At 41.1% G+C, this 21,312-nt stretch overlaps 1 protein-coding gene across 3 annotated transcripts; it reads left to right on the top strand.

The window, feature by feature from the left end:
• The first annotated feature begins 137 nt into the window (after positions 1-137).
• kcnh1b (potassium voltage-gated channel, subfamily H (eag-related), member 1b) lies at positions 138-15,734 on the top strand. Of its 3 annotated transcripts, XM_042104764.1 has the most exons (12): positions 138-479; positions 979-1,005; positions 1,646-1,769; positions 2,149-2,255; positions 2,355-2,483; positions 2,650-2,768; positions 3,470-3,862; positions 7,023-7,452; positions 10,152-10,351; positions 10,511-10,763; positions 12,342-12,538; positions 13,346-15,734. In XM_042104764.1, the coding sequence occupies exons 1-12, from the start codon at positions 407-409 to the stop codon at positions 14,234-14,236; spliced, it is 2,943 nt and encodes a 980-aa protein (XP_041960698.1). In that variant the 5' UTR covers positions 138-406; the 3' UTR covers positions 14,237-15,734. The 3 variants fall into 3 exon arrangements, with proteins under 3 accessions (XP_041960698.1, XP_041960699.1, XP_041960700.1); XM_042104765.1 differs by lacking the exon at positions 979-1,005 and having other exon boundaries at positions 139-479; XM_042104766.1 differs by lacking the exons at positions 138-479; positions 979-1,005 and adding an exon at positions 615-886.
• The last annotated feature ends 5,578 nt before the right edge of the window (positions 15,735-21,312 follow it).

Raw genomic sequence — 21,312 nt, 5'->3', positions numbered from 1 at the left:
AACCAATTTCTTTCATCAATGTACCGCCGACCTCTTGTGTCTGCAACATCTTCAACGTTTCATTTGCTTCGCCATCGTTTGTAGATGTAGTCGTGAAGTGTCCAATTTTCGCCGACAGGTGGAGATCACTTGCATTGCATTGTCGTGTGGGCGGTAAGGGGTCTACCCACCTCTGCCCATCGGTTCTACTCGATTGATACTGTTTTGCATGGAGCCGTGCAAGGGGAGTTCCATAAGAGAGCGAGCCGGGCGCGTAATGAGAAAACCTCGTAGCCTACATCTCCCTAGTAGCCCATAGGCCTACCAACAGATAGCCTAATGAGGGTGGCAGCAAACAGAAGCTCTTGTCCTGCGGATACTTCTACCAGCCCACTCTGAGCGTAAGCTCACTGAATCTGCAGCCGGTATGGCTGGTGGTCGAAGAGGTCTCGTGGCCCCACAGAATACTTTTCTAGAAAATATTGTTAGGCGATCAAACGGTAAGAAAAGCTTCTGTATGTTTCTACATTAAAATATTGACGACTATTGAAACGGTTCACGGGATGTATAATATGCACAGTTGCGACTGCTACAATTAAGATATTATTTTATTTCCCTTACTTTTATCTTTAAATTATAGCATAATGACCACAATACGCACGTACAGCCAACTGTAAACATCTCAATGCCGCAGTGGGCAGTTGCCCTTGAAAGCGCAATGGCACAAGAGTTATCCCAGTGATTGTAGTGGTAGGTTATCGTAAAAAGTAGGGTAATAGCCTACTGTTGTATTTATTACAAATGCATGACAGTTGAGCTGGCAGCACCATTATAGTTATCGGGAATCGTTCTTAAGTTCGCTAATGAATAGCGTTATTGATGAACGTCCAAAGCTATCCATTTTTGGGTAGGTACAGTACAGATTACGCGTGTCGCGTTCAGTACGCGTTTGTATCCTTTCATCAACGTGATTTAACCATATTTCTTTTCAACTTTCAGTTTGGACATTATCTCATAGACAGACAGGTATAATTTCCTTTTGAATTGGTTTAATTATATGTTGTTTCTGTGCACCCTCGAGTTATTTGTGATATCTTCTGTTTGCTTCCCCTCGTTTCCCAGTTGATCTGTTTTGTAAATTTAGCTCATCCTACCGGCTCATTCTGTCCCGTACCCCTCTCCCTTCATTACCTAGCCTTCATTTTTACGTTTGATTTTATAGGTGAGCAGTGTGAACCCTATCAGAACCTCGTCCACAAACGTTTGGTCATGGTAGTTAAAGGACAGCATTGGCTGGATTTCAATACTGCCCAAATCTGCTGTGCCTTTGTCCCGTTCAGCATGGTTTTGACATCTTCACATTACGTAGTTTGATCCAGTTTTTAGAGGTATTTTAAGATGCTCTCAGTTTCTAGGTCAGGTCTAGGTCAGACCTTCTGTGACTGTTCTACACCCATTTAGGCCAATTTGTGACTACTCATCAAGCCAAACTATTGTAGCCTAACTCCTAAATATCTAGCAGAGTTCAAGCAAATTCCTTTTTGTTTCTCACATTCTGAATGAGTGGCTCTTGTTGGACTGATATAGAATACAACATTGCTGTTGCTTCAAAACATTTTTTAGTTTTGGTATTGCCATATCTCTCTGTAACTTACTTTCCCTACAGACACAAATTTTGTACTGGGCAATGCTCAGATTGTGGACTGGCCGATTGTGTACAGTAATGATGGATTTTGCAAACTATCTGGTTATCATCGTGCTGAGGTTATGCAGAAGAGCAGCACCTGCAGGTATTTATGTTCTCCGGATTATTACATTGAAAACAATCATAAACCACAGAACATAGACCATGTGTCTGCTCTTACAATTCTAAACCTGTATTTTCAGAGATACATACTAGTATATTCATAATTAACCCACATTTCTATTACATGCTATATGCAAGACACTAGAATCTATTTACCAATCTAATAATGCACATTTAGGTATTTAAGTCTTATGACTACACTTTAACACAAAAGTATATTACACAAGTGATGAGCTGATCTAAACCAACACAATGCTACATGTCACCTTACTTCTTGTGTTCATACTTTACCTAATTAGGTATCCCGGGACTGAAGTTATCAAACTGAAACAACTCTGTAACCTCTGGTTTGTTCTTCCTAGCTTCATGTATGGAGAGCTCACAGACAAAGACACATGCGAGAAAGTTCGACAAACATTTGAAAACTATGAAATTTTCTCCTTTGAAATTCTCATGTACAAGAAGAACAGTGAGTGCCATTTGTATTAACACACTTTCTATTGTATAAAGTGCAATAGGTCTAAAAAGACAAAGATGCCTTGGGACTGAAAATGATTAATGATTCCAGGAATGCCGGTGTGGTTCTTTGTGAAGATTGCCCCGATTCGGAATGAACAAGACAAAGTGGTGCTGTTTCTATGTACTTTCAACGACATTACAGCTTTCAAGCAACCTATTGAAGATGATTCATCAAAAGGTTTGTGAATGTACCCAGATATGTTCATTTCATCATAAGCAGGATTTAGTTGGTAATGTTCTGTCGATGCTAATAAGGGACAGTCAGGTGGAGGGGCAAGGTCTTTGTTTCATTTGTCAGTCCATGCTTTCATCTGTTTTCTTTGATTTATTTACTCTGATTTAAGGTTGGGGGAAGTTTGCTCGTCTGACGCGAGCTTTGACAAGCAGCCGTGGGGTCATCCAGCAGCTGGCTCCTACTGTCCATAAAGGCGAGAATGTCCATAAGCACTCACGTCTGGCAGAGGTAGTGTTTGTCATACCAAGTCATGTCAAGTCACACCAAGTTTGTTTACAGAGGGATGACATGTCAGCACTTCAGTTCTATGGTACAATGGTATAATACATGGCTCACACAGTTCAAGGCATGGTGAGAGTGCAGGGTATACAAGGGTATTAGCATGTCAATTTTATGGAATATTGAAAAACAATCAAATGAGTAAATTATCTGTTATGAACTCACATATGCAGACAGGCCTGCTAGAATAACAGTTTAATAGTCTAGTCTAGATATGATCAGGGCTTTGAAGAAGGAAGTGTGTAGGATGTTTGTGTGAGATAGGGTCTGATGTTTCTAATGTTATAGAGGGTGAACTGACAAAAACCTGATCAAATCGCCCAGGTTTCTTAGTTGTAGTCAATGATAGTAAGCCAAGTTGGATGCTAACATTATGTGGGATATCTGGATTTGCTTGGAATACGGGGAGCTCAATTGAGCTGAAGATGACAGTCACTCAATCAAATTCCTTTCCTTGATGACCAATCAACTCATTTGTCTGTTCCACATTTAGAGACAGAATGTTGTTTTGGCACATTAACACATAGTGTAGGTATGCCAGTGCCAAGTATGGTGAGGCTAGAGGTGGTGTGTGTGTGTGTGTGTGTGTGTGTGTGTTTGTTTCAATGGCATAACTGTCACAAACAAACTGTCACAAACTGTCTCCTCAGGTGTTGCAGCTGGGCTCTGACATTCTTCCCCAGTATAAGCAAGAGACTCCCAAGACCCCTCCTCACATTATCCTGCATTACTGTGCCTTCAAGACCACCTGGGACTGGGTCATCCTCATCCTCACTTTCTACACAGCCATTATGGTGCCCTATAACGTCTCCTTTAAGACCAAGCAGAACAATGTCACCTGGCTGGTGGTGGACAGCATTGTGGATGTAATCTTCCTGGTGGACATTGTGCTGAACTTCCATACTACGTTTGTCGGACCAGGAGGGGAAGTGATATCTGACCCCAAGCTTATCCGCATGAACTATGTGAAGACCTGGTTTGTCATTGACCTGCTGTCCTGTTTACCTTATGATGTCATCAATGCCTTTGAGAATGTAGATGAGGTGGGTATGTTTTTTTTTCTCTTGAAGTATTTTTAAAGAAATATAATGTGTGGCAGTGTATGAACATCTAATTAGTAGAGTCTCATTTTACATGCAGCTTTTTAGTTTTCCATAGATTTGCATTACTAAGTAAAAAAGAAAGAAATCTGACACGGTTATCATTCATGACATGCAATAAGTGTTAGTTCTAATGTAATACTTGAATTTTACTGTGATCCCCAAAAGGATGACAACATAACCCAATATTTACATAATCAATGCACACAAATGCAATACTATCAATCCAAATCTTATATCAATATAAACTTCCATTACAAGTGCCCATTCATGTTTATATGACCCTATTACCCCTATTTTTACTGTCTGGACCAACAACTTCATTTACATCAGCATGAACAGTATTAAATAGTGATTATTTACAGTTATAAATAGTATACTATTGCTTAAGGTATGCGTGAGTGTATTGAAGTGAAAATATATAATTGTTGTATAGGAGGAAGTCACAGTAGACTGAGCTGAAAGTCACCAAGACGTTTGTTGAATGGAGGCTTGTCTTAAACAGAGACAAGGTAGATCGGTAGAACTGAGCCCTGCCTAGTCAAATCCTTCAAAGATGAGGAAAGGCTTCCTCTTAGCATTAGGAAAGCACACAATGGAACAGACTGGCGAGTGTGCAGGAGCTGCAGGTGTGCTTTATTGAAAATCATGCCTCCTACCACTTCTTTTAGAAAAACAATGAATGCACCACTGTCATTCTCCCACGTCAATAAATTAAATTATACATGTTTTATTTGTTTGCTAAAATAAACCGCAGAGCAGCAACCATTAAGCAAAATCGTGAAGAGAAAAATGCACTAATTAGCTTGCAATTGCTCTCATCGGAAAATGTTTAAATACCCTTCCTAAATGCCTTTTTTACACAATTAAGGTGTGAGAGTTTAAAGTTGTCAAAATTACCTGAGCCCATACTTCATTTAGGCTACTTTACATAGTGACAATAAGAGGATATGTTTACATTTAAATACATAGTGATCTGCCTTGCTCCATAAATGAGTACACATGATTGTATTTGTTCTGAGCACGCAGAGCATACACACTTGCATCCTCGAAAATTCAGCAAAACTAAGGACTTTGTCCTTGCTAGAATTTGGTAGCCTTTGATGGATGCTTGACACTGGAAGAGTACTTCGACGGGACTCGATGACGTAACATCCTTCAAATAGCAGCCTTGAAGAATCCCACCTTGACTTTGAGAAACAGCCAGAGTCTTAGCTCTCCAGGGTGGGTATAACAGAACATGAGTGCCAATAAATTGTCCAGATTTCTATAACTGTGAAGACTCGACGGCATCCAAGTCAGCAGAATTCCTCTGAGAGACCATGCTCTTATGCTGCTCCACTTTAAAACTTCAGTGTGCCGGTGCAGTTGGCAGTAATTTAAAGTTTAGTACACAAAATAAAGTGCCCATTATGTAATCCATTATTCTCTTAAACTACTGTATGCCTCCAGCTCAATATGAATCCAGTGGAACTGTTTCAGACCACCATGAACACTCTGAGTGTGGATTTGAAAGGCTGACCAGTTGTTCAGCCTGACTCCCAGCTAATAGGAGTTGTATTTTCTTTAAATCTGGAAAAACTTTTCAAAGGCCGACGACAGGTGTTGGTCCAGTGAGGATGCCCAGAGTTCCATAGGAGTTATAGCTTAGACTCTTACAGACTGAACTGGAATATGAAAAGTTCTACAATTCAGAAGGAGAGGTCAGCTTTCTTTCTGTCTTTCTTGCATTTGCAGAGACACATTAAAAACCACTGGTCAGCCCCCAGCTGTGGCGCGACTGGCTGGGGCACCGGATTCGATTCCCGCCCCGTGGTCCTTTCTGGAGCTCACCCCCAACTCTCTCCCGCTCGCTTCCTGTCATTCTCCACTGTCCTGTCTCATTAAAGGCATAAAAAGGCCAAAAAAATATACTTGGTCAGTGAGGTCAAATTATACGATTTTTTAAAAGCCAATTTTAGATGTAATGGATTGCACATTTGGCTACATATGAAATACACAGAAACTCCTATTTGCACAGTATTAACTGTAGTAGTACTAAAACACAATTTGCACAAGCCAGTGACAGAGTGTATTACAGTTTGAGGGACATTGTGGAGACTGTCACTGTACTTCATTTTGTGAAGACAGGTTTCCCCATTCCCATCTCTCTACTACAATGTTAAATTGTACGTCCATCACAAAGGCAGGCTTGAATTGCACAATGAGTAATGAGCTCCCTCAAATGTAAGAAAATGCCAACTCCATCCACCCATTAATGATATAATATAAATGTAAATCACCATGTGATGCATTTCTAATTGCACGTCAGGAGTCAATCATTGCGTCTACTCTCCTCTTTTCTAAATAATTAATAAATATGAAGAGAACAGACCGGTCTTGGCCGGCTATTCCTACATTTCTTCTGCTGCTTTGCTCTCTTTCTGTCTCCCGGGTTCTGTTGTGCCAATGCAAAGAGGGGAAAGGGAGTTGATTTGAACACTTTAATGCCTCAAAGGGTCTAACATGTCAACATGCGTTATCCAGCTCTCTGAATCTTTGTTTGTGTGCTTGTGTCTGTGTGCCCATGCAGTAAGCTATGCTCTCTTAGCGTTGACAAAGCGCTACTGTCACATTTTGCAGTATTTGAGCAGAAATAACAAGCTGTGGTGAACATACCTTGTGAGTTGTTTTGGGTTCAGTGAACATTGTTAAGATGCCCAATAAGAGACAGTGATGTTGCAATCTGCAGGTGTAGTGAAGACAGTCTTTGTTTCACATGTCTAACAAAAAGGAATTCAAACTTTCATTTTCAGACATTCAGAAATTGTTCAAGGTAATCTTTAGTAACAGTTACAGAATCACTGAGTATTAAAATGTTTGAACCTTACCGTTCGACATAGAAAGGACACTGCTTGTTTTAATGTACCTGATTGTGAAGACCAATTATATGTTTTATAGTTAAGTAGATTCATATTCAGACAAATTATTTCCTATCTCATATGCTGTCTCCTCCATGTCTATGACATGTCTTTTTTCGGATGTGAAAGTAACCAAAGTCACTCTGTCTCTCCTCCTACCTGCTCTCCCCATGCTGCTCCTCCACATCCACTGCTGTCTGAAGGGCATCAGCAGTCTCTTCAGCTCCCTGAAGGTGGTGCGTCTGCTGCGTCTGGGCCGCGTGGCGCGTAAGCTGGACCACTACATTGAGTACGGCGCGGCCGTGCTGGTGCTGCTGGTGTGTGTTTTCGGGCTGGCCTCCCACTGGCTGGCCTGCATCTGGTACAGCATCGGCGACTATGAAGTCATCGACGAGGACGCCAATATGGTGCGGACAGACAGCTGGTTGTACCTGCTGAGCGAAACGATGGGAACCCCATATCGCTTCAACGCCACGGGCACTGGGAGATGGGAGGGCGGCCCAAGCAAGGACTCGGTGTACATCACCTCCCTCTACTTCACCATGACCAGCCTTACCAGCATCGGCTTTGGAAATATCGCCCCTACAACAGACGGGGAGAAGACCTTTGCTGTAGCCATGATGATGATTGGATGTAAGTTTTTTTAAATATGTCTTTTTGGCTTTTTGACTTTATTATGACAGGACAGTGAAGAGAGAGACAGAAATGCAGAAATGTTATGCACCAACAGACGCTGACTGAGCACATGTTTGTCCAGCATCAAGGCTAATCCAGAAAGCTACAGTATGTTTGGGCCTGAGGGACATCCACTGGTTGGGTGATGTACAGAGTACATTTACCCACTGTCCTCCCTTAGCAGAGAGGAAAGTGGGGACATTTGATTTGAGCCTTTATACATAACCTGGGATGTAGCCAAAGCTTCCTCCTCCTCTATCCTCTAAGCACATGTCTCTATAGATAAGCCAATGATGATAGGATCAGTTTATCCACATATAACAGTGACTTGTCTTACAAAATATTTTCTATATATCTGTCCAAATATGTCCAAAACACATATGCACAATTAATAATTGAAATGAATGTAATTTCTTGTAGTTCTCACCCCTGTTCTGCAAATACCTGGAAGACCATGAATCTGACCCTGACCCTGTTGTTGAGAATTTTTTGTTATTTGTTATGTGCTGTTGCACCTAAAGGAAAACGTTAAGTGCACCAGGGCAACCCATGCACAAAGTGAGTCTGGAGCCTTGAAGTTAGATTTGCTATTCCACCAAAGAATGACCACAAATGACACAAAAGCCTGAACAGGGATCTCTTGCTTATACCAGTGCCAATTACAGTAGTAACAGACATGAATGATAGAGGTAGATATGTGCCAATCAGAAGCCTGCTGTAGTCAGAGACTTGAATTTAATTTGAACAGCCACTGGGAGCCGGTGGAGAGTAATGTTTGTTAAGCACAAATAATAAATGTCAAGTTGAAGTGAACTGGAAGTGAACTGAGACATGGCACTGCTGCTGGTGGTTGTGCTGTTATAGAATGCTTTTGCAGGTAAGAGTTGTGTAAACATGGATAAGAAAAATAAGAATTAAGAAAATTATACGTAATTTGTAATTTGACAAAATTATCCAAAACATTCAATTACCAGTTGTCACTGACATTTCTAAATTATACTGTTTGTGTGACTGACTAGTTAAATTAGTTTTTAGTTGATGGGAAAACTTTCCTGGCATAGGACATAATGGAAGCAAAGCACCTGCTGGTACTGTAACATTATCTGGATCATTAAATTATAGTGAATTATAGTATTTGTTTATTTTCATTGTTTATTTTCATTAGGCTATTGATTGCATTGACAGTGTTGTTTATTATTGCTATTCTCCTTATTGTAGTCTTACCATTGTTTTTAAAACTGTTCACTGTTAATTTAACTATTGTATTGTTTTATTTGTAAGTCACTTTGGACAAAAGCCTTTGCTAAATCCCAAAACCATAACCATAACCATATTTATAGATTAGGTCTAGTTTCTTCTTCTGATTGGAAATGAATGGATTTCTAATATTCTAATAGTACAATATGATGCTTGAAGTCAAACCAAACCCATGTATTTCTGTTTGTTTGTGTGTGTGTGTGTGGGTGGGTGTGTGTGTGCTGTGAGTGAGCTGTATTGAGTTCATCTTGTCATGTGACGTGGCCTTGTTTGGCCTCAGGGTGATTTGGATGTTCACTGCTGGATGAAGCTGATGTGTGTTGGCAGGGCAAGTAAGGCTTGCAAGGCTATAAACAGAAGTATTTTGTGCAAGTGTCTGAGTTGCTGGACATTGAAGTTAAGATAGGTGTATATGTGTGGGGTGTGTGTGTGCGTGTGGGGGGGTAAAGAGGACAGATGTGTGTGTGTGTGTGTGTGTGAGTTAGAATTGGTAGAGGACAAAATTATAACATGACATGGGACTGAATATATCTACACAAGTTTGCACATGTAACGGTTGCCAACTGGTCCATAGCAGTGCAGTACGTACATTGGTAAATCTCCCTCCTGACGGACGCCTTAAGAGTAGTGCTGGCAGAAGAGCTAGCAGCCTGGGCTTTTAGCTCGATTGCTGGCATGCTCGACTCCCAATCCAATGTGCTGCTGTTTGCGGGTTCGAGTTCTGCCTCCCTCTCCTTCTACCATTATCTCCTTTGACTACACTTTAACCAATACAAACAGTATTTATTATTACTAGTGGGAACCGAAAGCTTATTTTCTGTATCAGCCTAATGGGGCTACATGCTCACCAATTTCATGTGCCCGGTGTGCCGGGTATCATTGACCGAAAATTTCGGGGAAAAAGGAAGGTAAAAAAAGTGAAAAACAATTTGGCTGCGCTAGCAGGAACTGAAAGCTTTACATAAAATATTGAAAGGCATCAAAGTGAAATGAGTTCATAGGAAGTGTTGTTGCAAAGAGAAGCAGTCCCAGCAGAGCCATATGGCACCCCTGTGGAGAGGCAGTGCTGATCGTCTGAGCCGTGACACAGTCCCCACATATAGCTACGTCTGCTATGACAGAAATGCAGTATGTAGGCAAATGCAGTAGAATAGCTTAATCCAACAAGACACTTGGAATGCTTGTGGATATTCTGACAACAGAAGACCAAACTACATCTGTCAGAGTTACTGTACAAGCGTTCATGTCTTGTTTGTGGGAATGGTGTTTAGATTTGAGTTGAGGTGCAGAGCTAGATAACATTCATTGCATAAACAACTACATTTATACTGAACAGTGTTGGTGGCATTTGTTTTGGTGGTTTGGTGCTAATCCTGTCTTCTATATTCTTTACCCCTCAGCCCTTCTGTATGCAACCATCTTTGGTAATGTCACCACCATCTTCCAGCAGATGTATGCCAACACCAACAGATACCACGAAATGCTGAACAGTGTCCGCGACTTCCTGAAGCTCTACCAGGTCCCTAAGGGTCTGAGTGAGAGAGTGATGGACTACATAGTGTCCACCTGGTCCATGTCCAGGGGCATTGATACTGATAAGGCATGTGGCAAGATGCATCTCATACAGCACTGACTACTTCTTGTTTGTACAACTCAAAACCCTACACTGCTTATTAGTAAAAAAACTCCACTGTTGACATTATTCATCATGATGGAACTCTATGTCATGACCTGAATTTTCTGCATTTTTGACCTATAGGTGCTGCAGATCTGTCCAAAAGACATGCGTGCAGACATCTGTGTTCACTTGAACCGGAAGGTTTTTAAAGAACACCCGGCCTTCCGATTGGCCAGTGATGGATGTCTTCGTGCTCTTGCTATGGAATTTCAGACGGTTCACAGTGCCCCTGGTGACCTGATCTTCCATGCAGGCGAGAGTGTGGACAGTCTCTGCTTTGTGGTGTCGGGGTCATTAGAGGTCATCCAAGATGATGAGGTTGTTGCCATCTTGGGTGAGTTTCATGTGCTTTAAGAGAGGCAGTATATTGGCAGGACTGCTGATAAGACATTTCTAAAGCTAGGAGAAAAAAGGCAAAATGAAAACAGTTTTACAACGTACACACATTTCTACAAGGTGATGTTTCCCCCAGAACTCTACAGTTTGTGAAACTGCACACACAAATCTATTTCAAAATGCAGTCCATTTAAAATGTTCTGAACGTTTTGATAGGAAGTTGACACCTAGAGTACAGCTTTATTCTTGGACACCGGATTTACGATGCCCTCCACAATTATTGGCAATTAAGGGCCTTTTGGTGAATCTCTCACTGATAGAAGGGGAGATACATTTATTCTGTTGAAGAATTTTGTTTTTTGATCAAAATCACATTTGCCACAATTATTGGCACCCGTTACTGAAAATTTAAAGCACCAGTAATCCATGACTTCCTGTTTCCCTGAGGTATAAAATGTGGTGACACAGAGGTCAAATGCCCTAGTCATTCTTCAATATGGGAAAGACAAAGACTACATAATTCAGGACATCTTGCTGATAATATCAGAGACACATGGGTACTGCAGCATACAAAAGATGTATGTATTGTAACAGACCTTACATTTAAAAGTATAACATTTTACTTTGGAGACACTTATAGTCTTGCAATAAATAGGGTTTGTAAAATTAGCAAATAATTTTGAGGTTAACACAGGTGGTTATCTGTCATTTTTTATCATATCAAAACAACAGTGCTATTTACAAACACAGAGATAGAACAGAGTTATGGAGATTAAAATATGCTGCCCCTGCACTCATTTTCACATGTGTTTAATTTTGATGATGATGATGAGGAGGAGGAAGATGATGATGCCAGAAGAGATAAATGAGTAAGATAGCTCAGAGTGGTTTATAATACCCCCACTGATGCTTACTTCTCCTATAGAACGCTTATATGTTTGATGTTCAGGTTCATAAAGACATGGGTTGGGTGAGAATCAAATATTTATGCTGTCCTGTCCCTCAGCTTAAAAGCAACACAGCTGAAGGCCTTTCCAAGAAATGATCTTTGGCAGGCATTTGTTTGTGACTGGAAACTGACTGTATTAATATTTAATGCCATATTAGGGACTGAATTTAGAAATTTCATGTGTTAATGATTTGAGAAAAAAAAACATTTTCACTGCACAATACACATCTATTCATTCAAACATGCACCGTTTTCAGGATCTGTGAGAGAATCTGGCTCATGAATTTGTTAACAGTCACGTTTTCCAGCATGAACCAGATCTGTGAGGAGATGCAAGTACCGGTAAATTACATCATCATATGTAAAAGGTTTAAGCTGTTGGTGATCAGCTTTAGCAGTGGTCATTTCTTGCTAGAGAAGTTCATATGGGAAAGTGTACTCAAGCAAAGGAAAAGCCCATTGCTGACAATGTTCCAATATAATGATTTTAATACAGTATACAAAATGACTTGCCTGACTTCTGTGAAAAACCGTCCATTATTATAATCACCATCATCACAAGTTATTATTATTGAAAATGCATGAATGGAATATTCTATCTTTCACTCAGGACTGTTTATCTTCTAGGAAAAGGGGATGTTTTTGGGGATGTGTTTTGGAAGGAGCTGAATCTGGCACAGTCCTGTGCGAATGTACGGGCACTCACATACTGTGACCTTCATATCATAAAGCGTGATGCTCTGCAGAAGGTTCTGGAGTTCTACACAGCTTTCTCAAACCACTTTGCACGCAACCTACATCTGACATACAACCTAAGGAAAAGGGTGAGCTTTCAGTACTTTCCTTTTGTTGTGCATTTGGAATTCTGTAGGAAATACATTCTATAACAAATACGGTCATTTTCACGACACTGGTGGGTTCAAAGCATTATTTTACACTTACCACATACCGTATATGAAAATAGGGTGTTGCTCCATAATAGATCATACAAAAGAGTTTTATGCCTCCCTTACTTACAACCACTGTGGCCTCCGTGGCCTGGTGAGAGGATGATGACATGAGTTAAATATCAGTCAGAAGACAGAACTGAACTATTACAAATGCCTCAGCTTCTCTGAATTGAACTCTGGGTTACTGTCAGCAGGCAGGGAGAGAAAGAAGGGAGACTGACAGGACAAAAGATCTGATGGACGTTGGTAAACATGAAAGTACATGAGAGGTTGCAGAAGCTTTCAATCAAGTGTTTATCTTTATTTCTGCTAGTTAATGTGTATGATAATGTGTAGCATTTATGCCAGAAGATTTGTGTTTGCAAAACTACTGGCATAAATAGCAAATATAAAATAACAGGAACAAACAAACAAAATGATAAATGATATGACAGCAAATAACTGTCACAGCCGATAGATTAGGGAAGTCCATTTGAAACCCAGACGCAGACCCATAGGGATAACGAAAACAGATTTAATCAGCTGTCAACCAAGTTGCCAGTCAAAGCTCTGAGGCAAAAGCAGTCTGGTGGTCAGTATCACTGGGCAACATTAGAATTTCACAAGAACCCAGCTAGAATTCAGCTAGAACATCTACTAGACTCGGTTGTAATGTTTACATGGTGTTTTGCTTTTCTGCAGATTGTTTTCCGTAAAATTAGCGATGTGAAACGAGAGGAGGAGGAGCGACTGAAGAGAAAGGACGAGGCGCCGCTGAATCTCCCTCCAGACCACCCCGTGCGTCGTCTGTTCCGGCGTTTCCGGGAGCAGAGGGAGGCGCGACTGGCCGCGGAGAGGGCGAGGCAGGCCCTTCTGGAGGGGAAGGACATCGAGAAGGGCTCCATCCGCGCAGAGCAGACCACACTGGTCTGTGAAGTCATTCCAGCCACGAGCATGATCACGGTCACAGAGAGTCCCTCCGCTCCCATTACATCATCCTCCTCGTCCGCCGCTACCAAACTCACCAGTCGTGCCAAACTCGATGCCCCCTACGGCATGCCAGATGGTCTGAAGTCAGCAGAGCTGCCAAAGGGTCGAGGGTGGGGCCGCTTTAAGGAGACGCCAGGTAAGCGTGACCACACCCATCACGCCTGGGTCACTGTGGCCAAGGCCGAGTCCATGGAGACGCTGCCAGACCGGACAAAGTCGCATGATGAAGTCATCTTGCTGAAGAAAACAGATTCATGTGATAGTGGCATAACCAAGAGTGACCTCCGTCTGGACAGCGTTGGGGAAGGGGTGTCTCAAACCCCTCAGGACTGCAGTCCGGTGCAAGCGCCGATGACCGGGGCAGCAGGAGAGGGCAGACGTGTGTTCCAGGTGACCGCTGAGCAGCTGGACGTGCAGACGGCCCTGCTGGAGCTGCGGCAGGAGCTGAGGGGAGAGATGCGGGCACTCAGTGGCCGCATCACTGCCCTGGAGGGACAGCTGGCGGAGATGCTGCGGCTCCTCCGTCTCAAGACGAGGTCAGCGTCCACCACCTCACACCCCGAGCACTCACAAGTGTCCGGCGAGGACAATACACTTTCATGAGTCCAGAGAATGGAACTCTACTCAGGACTCCCCTGCAGAGCCAGTGTGGTGGACGAAACACATGAGTGACAAGTCAAGTATTCAAGTGAGGTGTGAGAGCAGTCTTGATGTTCACTTTGTGATTCACCTTGACGTCTTGATCTTGAGTGGTCATACACCTACAAAAGCATCCATCGTGTGTGGGTGTGTGTGTGTGTTTATGTGGGGGGGGGATGTGTGAATACCATAGTATAATGTGACATCATGCAGATTTTAAAGTGTGGTGCATGTTTCAGTGAGGGAGAGATGAACACACCCACCAATTACCTAGACTTTCCCTAGATTTGTGCTCCAACTTGGTCCTGAAAACCCTGTGAAACAGCTCTTACAACACAACGTCGCTAATTATATTGTCAAAATACACCAGTTAGCATGCCAACTGACTTTTATCAGTGCCTGTTGTGTTGTTGGTGTTTACAAAGTGTGTTTGCTGGCTGTTAGCAAGCTAGACCACTATCTTATGACTAAAACTTATCCTAAATCTTTGTGGAACGAGTTCTTACAAATGCTGTGCTCTACATAGTGAGTTTTCAGACGTCATTCTGAAATAATACAAACTACTAACTGCCAGCGAAAAGGTGCTCTGACGTCATTAGTACATCAAATGGAACCCACGGTTTATGACTTTCTAATTACAAGGTTCCATCCATGTTAACCTTTCAGTCTTAGGGATGAAAACACTCATAATGTCTCAAGGTAAACTAGGCCTTGGGGACAGAATATCATGAGGAAATTGTGGGAAGAAAATGAGATTCTGCTGTAAGCATATGCACATAATGCATTTGACCAATGTTGTTATTGTGTTTGGCATGCAGTAGCACAGTCTCAGATTGTTATCCTAGGCCCTGGGGTTTCTGTCCTGCCACTTTCCCCACTGATTAGCTGCTCACAAGGGGGATTACTGATGTGAGCTAATGTTTTCTAAATCTGAAACTGGTGCTATTACCAAGCCACACATCTCTGTAGGATTCTGAAAGTTGCCCAGTGTACTGGTTGCCAATGACTGATCTATTCTTCGATATATTGATTGACAGCGATGTGTGTGGCTTGGCTGAGGAGCAAAGGCATGTCACATAATGCATTTGAGGGTTTTCTTCAACATTGTAAGAGTAGGGGAATCAGATAATAATGGACCCCCCCCGCCCCCACTGTAGCCTCATTTGAGCCCTGCTATTCAATGTGAGCTGCTCTGTGTCTTTAAGTGGACAGCTTTTATGCATATCAAGGATAAACAGGAGAGTTTCAGTATATTTGTTAAATATCTGAGTCTTGTTTTTTTATGTATCACTCAACTGAAACACTTTATCCCATCACACTATCTAGCATGCTGTGGGAATGTGTTTCGGGTACCCAAGCTTTTTGATGGTAATGGAGTGGTTTGCACTTTAACTTGATTTATGATGAAATGACTTGCAGCACTGAAACAATGAGGTAATAATGTCTAATAAAAAAGGGAAGAGACTGTCATAGAATGGCAGACTGGCAATACATTACACAAAACTGTGAGGATCTTAATCAGTTGTATGTTTGTCTAGCTGTCTGTAATGTGTTTTTTTTTATTGTGTGTGGTAATATGTAGTAATCGTCAGGGAGAGAACAAGGGGGTTGATCATGTGAGTTGTTTCACTTTTGAAAGTATAACATATTAAATCCAAAGAATATTTGTTTGTGCTTAAACTAGAATAAAAATTATGCATGGTCTCTTTTATATGATGGTGACCAGTGTTTGCTCAATGATTACAATATTTTGAATGAAAAAGAGGAAGGCATGTCCGTCATCTTAATACTAATGTGTTCTACACGACATATCAGCATTATTAACTGAAATATTTATCCGTTTATTCGATTTTGCTATGCAAGAGTAAATATGACTTAACTGGACTTCTTGTTAAGATAGGCGAATCGAGATGACATTTATTTTCATGAGTTGAAATATTTTGCACAATTTAACTGAAAATCTAATTTCCTTGACGTATGCTTTTATAGCAAATAGAAGTACAGGCAGAAACAGGAGTCCTGTAATAATCCTGTAATGTCTTCATTTCCTGTGTTGAATGGATTAACATAAGAGCCCTTCTTTTTATTATCTATTTTATTATTATTATTATTATTATTATTATTATTAATAAGTTCAATTAAATCATACTTCTTTTAAGTACAAAGTCTTTGTATGAAATATACATGTATCAACTGTCTACTGTTACTCATTAAATATTTTTATACTTTTCTGTGAACCAATAATTTATTTCATGGGTGGGAACATTACATTAATTAATGAGCAATAAACCTCTTGTCCTTGACTGCATTATATATCATTTTCCCTTAAGTAATTGTTGACGCATGTCTATGCGCATGCATGCACACGTGCACACACACACCTGCTATATGATAATTATTTCCCTTCAGTCAAATGTCCTTTAGAATGTCAGTTAAATTATGATATGCATAACCATGAAGTTTTTTTTTCTCCAATCATATTTCACTTGGATGACAGTGGTTGGATGATCACTTTTTCTTGTCCAATCGTATTTCACTTGCATGACAGTGGTTGGATGATCACTTTTTCTTGTGTGATTCACTGCAGCTATGTTGTTGATGTGGTAGGAGGCGACCAGCCTGAGCCCAGGCATACTGGACTTAGTTTAATGGTGCTGTTGTTCCTTTGTTGCAGCAGATGTCTGTATTGGAATGATGGTCGTCTCCCAGCTTATTAAATGAATCATTATTTCAAATGATGATATTCACACAATACTAATTCTGAAGTCTAAATGAACTGCATCTTTTTAACAGATAATTAGCATGTGGCACAAGTCTAAAATAACTATTATCACAATTACTAGATGAAGCCTGCAGTGATTTTGCAAGCAGGACTTTAATTATTAATATATTCTGGTAACTTAATGCTGTTGTTCAGTATCCCTTACATATTATGTCAGCCAGCAAATGCATGATTGTGATTTATATTTATAAATGGATTTTTATTCTTATGTATGCTGTTGTTCCTTATTAATTATGTTGAAGAGGAAACCTTCAGCAGTAGTATTTGAGTGCTATTTATTACACCACAAACTTGCATGTGTATGGGGGACCTACACTACATTTTCGGATGTGCTGCTTGCATGTTTGTGGCTGTGGAACTACAACACACTGAAAAACGTGACTTATAGTCTAGGTTTACATACTAATTAGTGTGCAGCATGGTTCAACATTCTTGCCAGATTTTTGAACAGCTAACGCCTACCAAAACAAGTGACTCATACCTGATCCAAGGTCTCGCACATACAGTACCAATTCTGTGTGCTGATAGCAGGTTTTGGTTAGATTCTGCCTAATGTATGTGTCTTTCTCTTTATCAGAGAAGGCTGCTGATTTATTAGGGATTCCCTTTGCAAACCACACTGCACCTCCCCTTAACCATCCAGGCTCCCTCCTGCAATGCAGTGCTGGGGTGCCTCTTCTCCTCCCTCCCTTTCTTACTCACTCCTCCTCTCCTCCCCTCCCTCACTCTTCAGTTTCCTCTCCATTTCCTCTCCTCTCCCAGATCACCTCTGCAGTGCTTATGCAGGAAAAAGTCTCTCAAACAGAACGGAGTGGTCTCTCTCCCCCTCCCCTCATTACATATGGATGCTCCATCTTTACACATTAAGCACATTTCACTGACTTTAGAGGGCCGTGGCTCCCCCGTCAGAACATGCACTCTGCAGTCTGTTCCCATCCCCACTGTGTACGCCCAGCATTTGAGCTTTGCTCAACTCTCTTCAAAGACAACACAGAAAGAAGATTGAGAATAAGAGAATGTAAATATAGAGACTGCTGACTGACATTTCATCTGAAATCTAGTGGAATGTGTTTGAAAATGAGGGATACTATTTGAGTGACTGAAGGCTTCACAAACAGGGAGTGGGTATCAGGGAGCTGTTTGTGTGTATTTGGTAGGTTTATCCTGTTTTCCCATATCTGTGCCAGAAATACTTGACTGACCTCTACTTGTATTGTTCAAAGTGCAGGGACCTTTTTATATATGTGATGTGCCGGATGTCATAGAAACCACATCACCAGCCACTGGGATTGGCTAGGCAGACAGGATCATCCGTTGCCCTCGTCAGTGAGAAGTGCTGAGTGGACCCTCCTTTTAAAAAGCCCCCCTCCCTGTGTGTCCCCCCTCCCCCCTCCCCCACATGCCCGCCCAGGGAGTTCACGGCCTCCTATTATTTAACAGATTTGTTTTTGCATCCTGGTTGAACTTTCTAGTGCGGGGCGTAAAAAACTCTGTTAAGGGATCATATATGTACCTTTGCGGGGAAGCGGGGGGCATAACCTGACAAATGTGCGGGGTCAATTGGTAAGGGCTGATCTCTCTTCTTTCAAGATAAGTGCTTCAATAACTATGGGGCATGATTTTTTTTTTTTTTTTTTTTTGGAAAAAGTTTAATGTTTTGAGTGTGTATTTGAGTTCTAATATTGGCAGGGTTGTTTTGTGTGCTATTTAACAAATATTAAATGTGCTTTTCTGGAATTAATTTACAGAAATATTTAGGGCTCGAGTTGTGGCGAAATGCCAAGAATGCATTTTAGAAGTCAAACGTGTTTGTGTTTCAATTGTACAAAGGTTTTTGGAAACTAAGCTAATTGGAAACTCATGAAGACGACAGGGAATGGAGTGGAGGTATCGGTACTATTTATTTCAGTGAAGCCGCCAGTCTTTGCCCTTTTGAATGTAAAACCAGCTATCTGTAGCCAACAATATGATAAGACACTAATGTATTGCTATAGTTAATGTGCATTAAATGCCTGCTGGTCAGACTGTTTTTAGAGTGAAGGTCTTTAGGGAGCAAGCCACATGATCACCCATCTTTGACCGGTCATTCCAAGCCGGCCACGGAGGAGAAAACTTAAAAGGGACTGTGACAACCTGTGGAATTCCTGACTTTTGAGAGTCATTAGAAAGCCTGGAGATGCACTGGTGTTGTATATGTAGGATTTGATCCAGGCTTAATGGTAGCCAAAGGAGCTCACTTTTGGATTGGCAGATTTAACAAAATCAACTGAAGATTCAAATGTTAATATTGTGGTGTCCTCACAACTGGATGATTTAATGATAATAAAGCGGGTTGGGGTGGAGAGCCCAATAAACACTGAATTGTTCTTAATAACATCCTGATCCGTGATGAGGAGAAGACTAAGGCCAGAATAAAGACAGTGAGGGTCTCATCAAACCCCACCAGGAATTATATTTTCAACTGGATAAGAGAAAAGTAGTACCTGAGGATGGATTGAATTTTCCATTAAATACAACCATCAACAAAACTTTAGGCTAACTTTGATCTGACCTTATTTTGTCCTCCACTGACACTCATAAAAGGCAGCACAGAGCGAGAGAAGAAAAAAAGAAAAACAGAAAAAAAAAAAACAGGCAGCAAAACAAACAATGTTGCTTTCGGTACATTTCACATCAAGCCCCTGCAGGGACAACAATGGCCTCAGCAAGGTCCTAGCACATCTAAACATTGCTAGATCTCTCTCCGGCCAGTAGGGCAGTGCTCGGCAAGCAGAAGTCGAACAATTGAGAGGTGTTATATTTTCCATGGTGCTCAGCAGTCAGAACTCAGTGGCGCTATGAGACCTCGGACATCTATAAAAACGCCAGTGGCGGGTCCAGCGCTGCAGACGGATGGCCCATCTGCCCGCGAACCAACAGGCCTAGAATGTGAACTCTGTGTCTGAAGGTGTCGCTTTTCCAGAGGCTAAATCTGTTGCTATGGTGCTTCGGTGAGGAGTGTTACTGGTTGAGGTACAGTTCGGATTTCTGTTTTTGTTGGATGGGTGGGGATTCCATTTCACTGGATTAGGGGCCCTTTGAGTGTCATTCGTGTATGTTGGCGTGAGGTGATCTGCTTATAGAGTTCCTTGGTTAGCAAGTCTATGAAGATGGTTTTCATCTTCATACAAAGAGTCGTTTGGAGAGGAAAAAATAGCAGTTTGGTGAAAAAGCTGATGAGAGGATGTGGAAAGTTTGTTTTTTTAATAGAGTTAACATCTTTGTGATATGTGATCAGAAACATGTCTGCTGGGCGCACTTTATCAAGCTGTGTGAATAAATTACAAGTCAAATCTGGTGACAATAGAAAGGGTGATTAAGTTAAAAAATGAATTGACAAAGACTATCATTTTGTCTATGGCTGTAAGCAGACGTATAATCAACTACAGTTGTGGATCTTGCCCTTCCCTCAAGAGTAGATTGAGATCATGAGGTTCAAGCCTGTATTGTATAGGACAGCACATTCCAGACTCCTCTGCTCAGAACACTGACAGACGGTATTATTTGAGTTTAATGACATCAAGTTAGAGTGTGTGGGGCATGTCAAGATTTTCAGATATGAATGACAACCCTAGCATGTGAATTAATGGTATGAGTAATGATTTCTGATTGCAGAGACATAGTATATGGTCATTGTTGAGATGCCAGATCTATTTCCACATCAAATAACCAGGCAATGTAAATGGCCATGGTGTGCAATGATGAAATGAGTAAAAACAGGAAGAAGAAAGAGGTGAAAGATGCTATTGTCCCCAATTCAACACCAAGTCACCAACTAGACTCCAGTTACCAATAATAATAATCAATGGTGCACAAACTCTGCACAAGTGATTGCCTGGTTATTTGTGAAACATGTGTATGCAGAAAATGAAATGCGATAGTTTTAACTTATCTACATCTGTGCATTCAAGCAAGTCCAACAAGAATGGTTTGTACTGCTCCCAAGAGCTTGCTCATATTCTGTTCCTTGTTTATCTCACTGACTACATATTTTTTCAGCAAGATGAAACATAAATGCACTTATTGAACATAAAATGAGTATTTGTTAGGTTAGGATATTTTCTAGAGACATTTTTCTTTTTGTTAGATTTGAAATATTTCCTTGTACAAACCATGCTTGAGAGATTATGTTTGTTGGCTATAAACAACCACTATGTTACGTTACCTCCACATGAACAAAATGAATAACCTTAACTGAATTATCCTGCAACAAATATGA

This window comes from Alosa sapidissima, chromosome 9, assembly GCF_018492685.1.
Source record: "Alosa sapidissima isolate fAloSap1 chromosome 9, fAloSap1.pri, whole genome shotgun sequence".
Taxonomy (NCBI): Eukaryota; Metazoa; Chordata; class Actinopteri; order Clupeiformes; family Clupeidae; genus Alosa; species Alosa sapidissima.
Note: the sequence above shows the minus strand (reverse complement) of the source record. Positions and strands in the feature narration are given on the sequence as shown.

Coding starts and splice junctions, on each gene's coding strand:
- kcnh1b (XM_042104764.1), top strand. CDS start 407: ATGGCTGGTGGTCGAAGAGGTCTCGTGGCCCCACAGAATACTTTTCTA. Junction 3,863..7,022: donor CCTTTGAGAATGTAGATGAG/GTGGGTATGTTT, acceptor TGCTGTCTGAAG/GGCATCAGCAGTCTCTTCAG. Junction 10,352..10,510: donor GGGGCATTGATACTGATAAG/GCATGTGGCAAG, acceptor TTTGACCTATAG/GTGCTGCAGATCTGTCCAAA.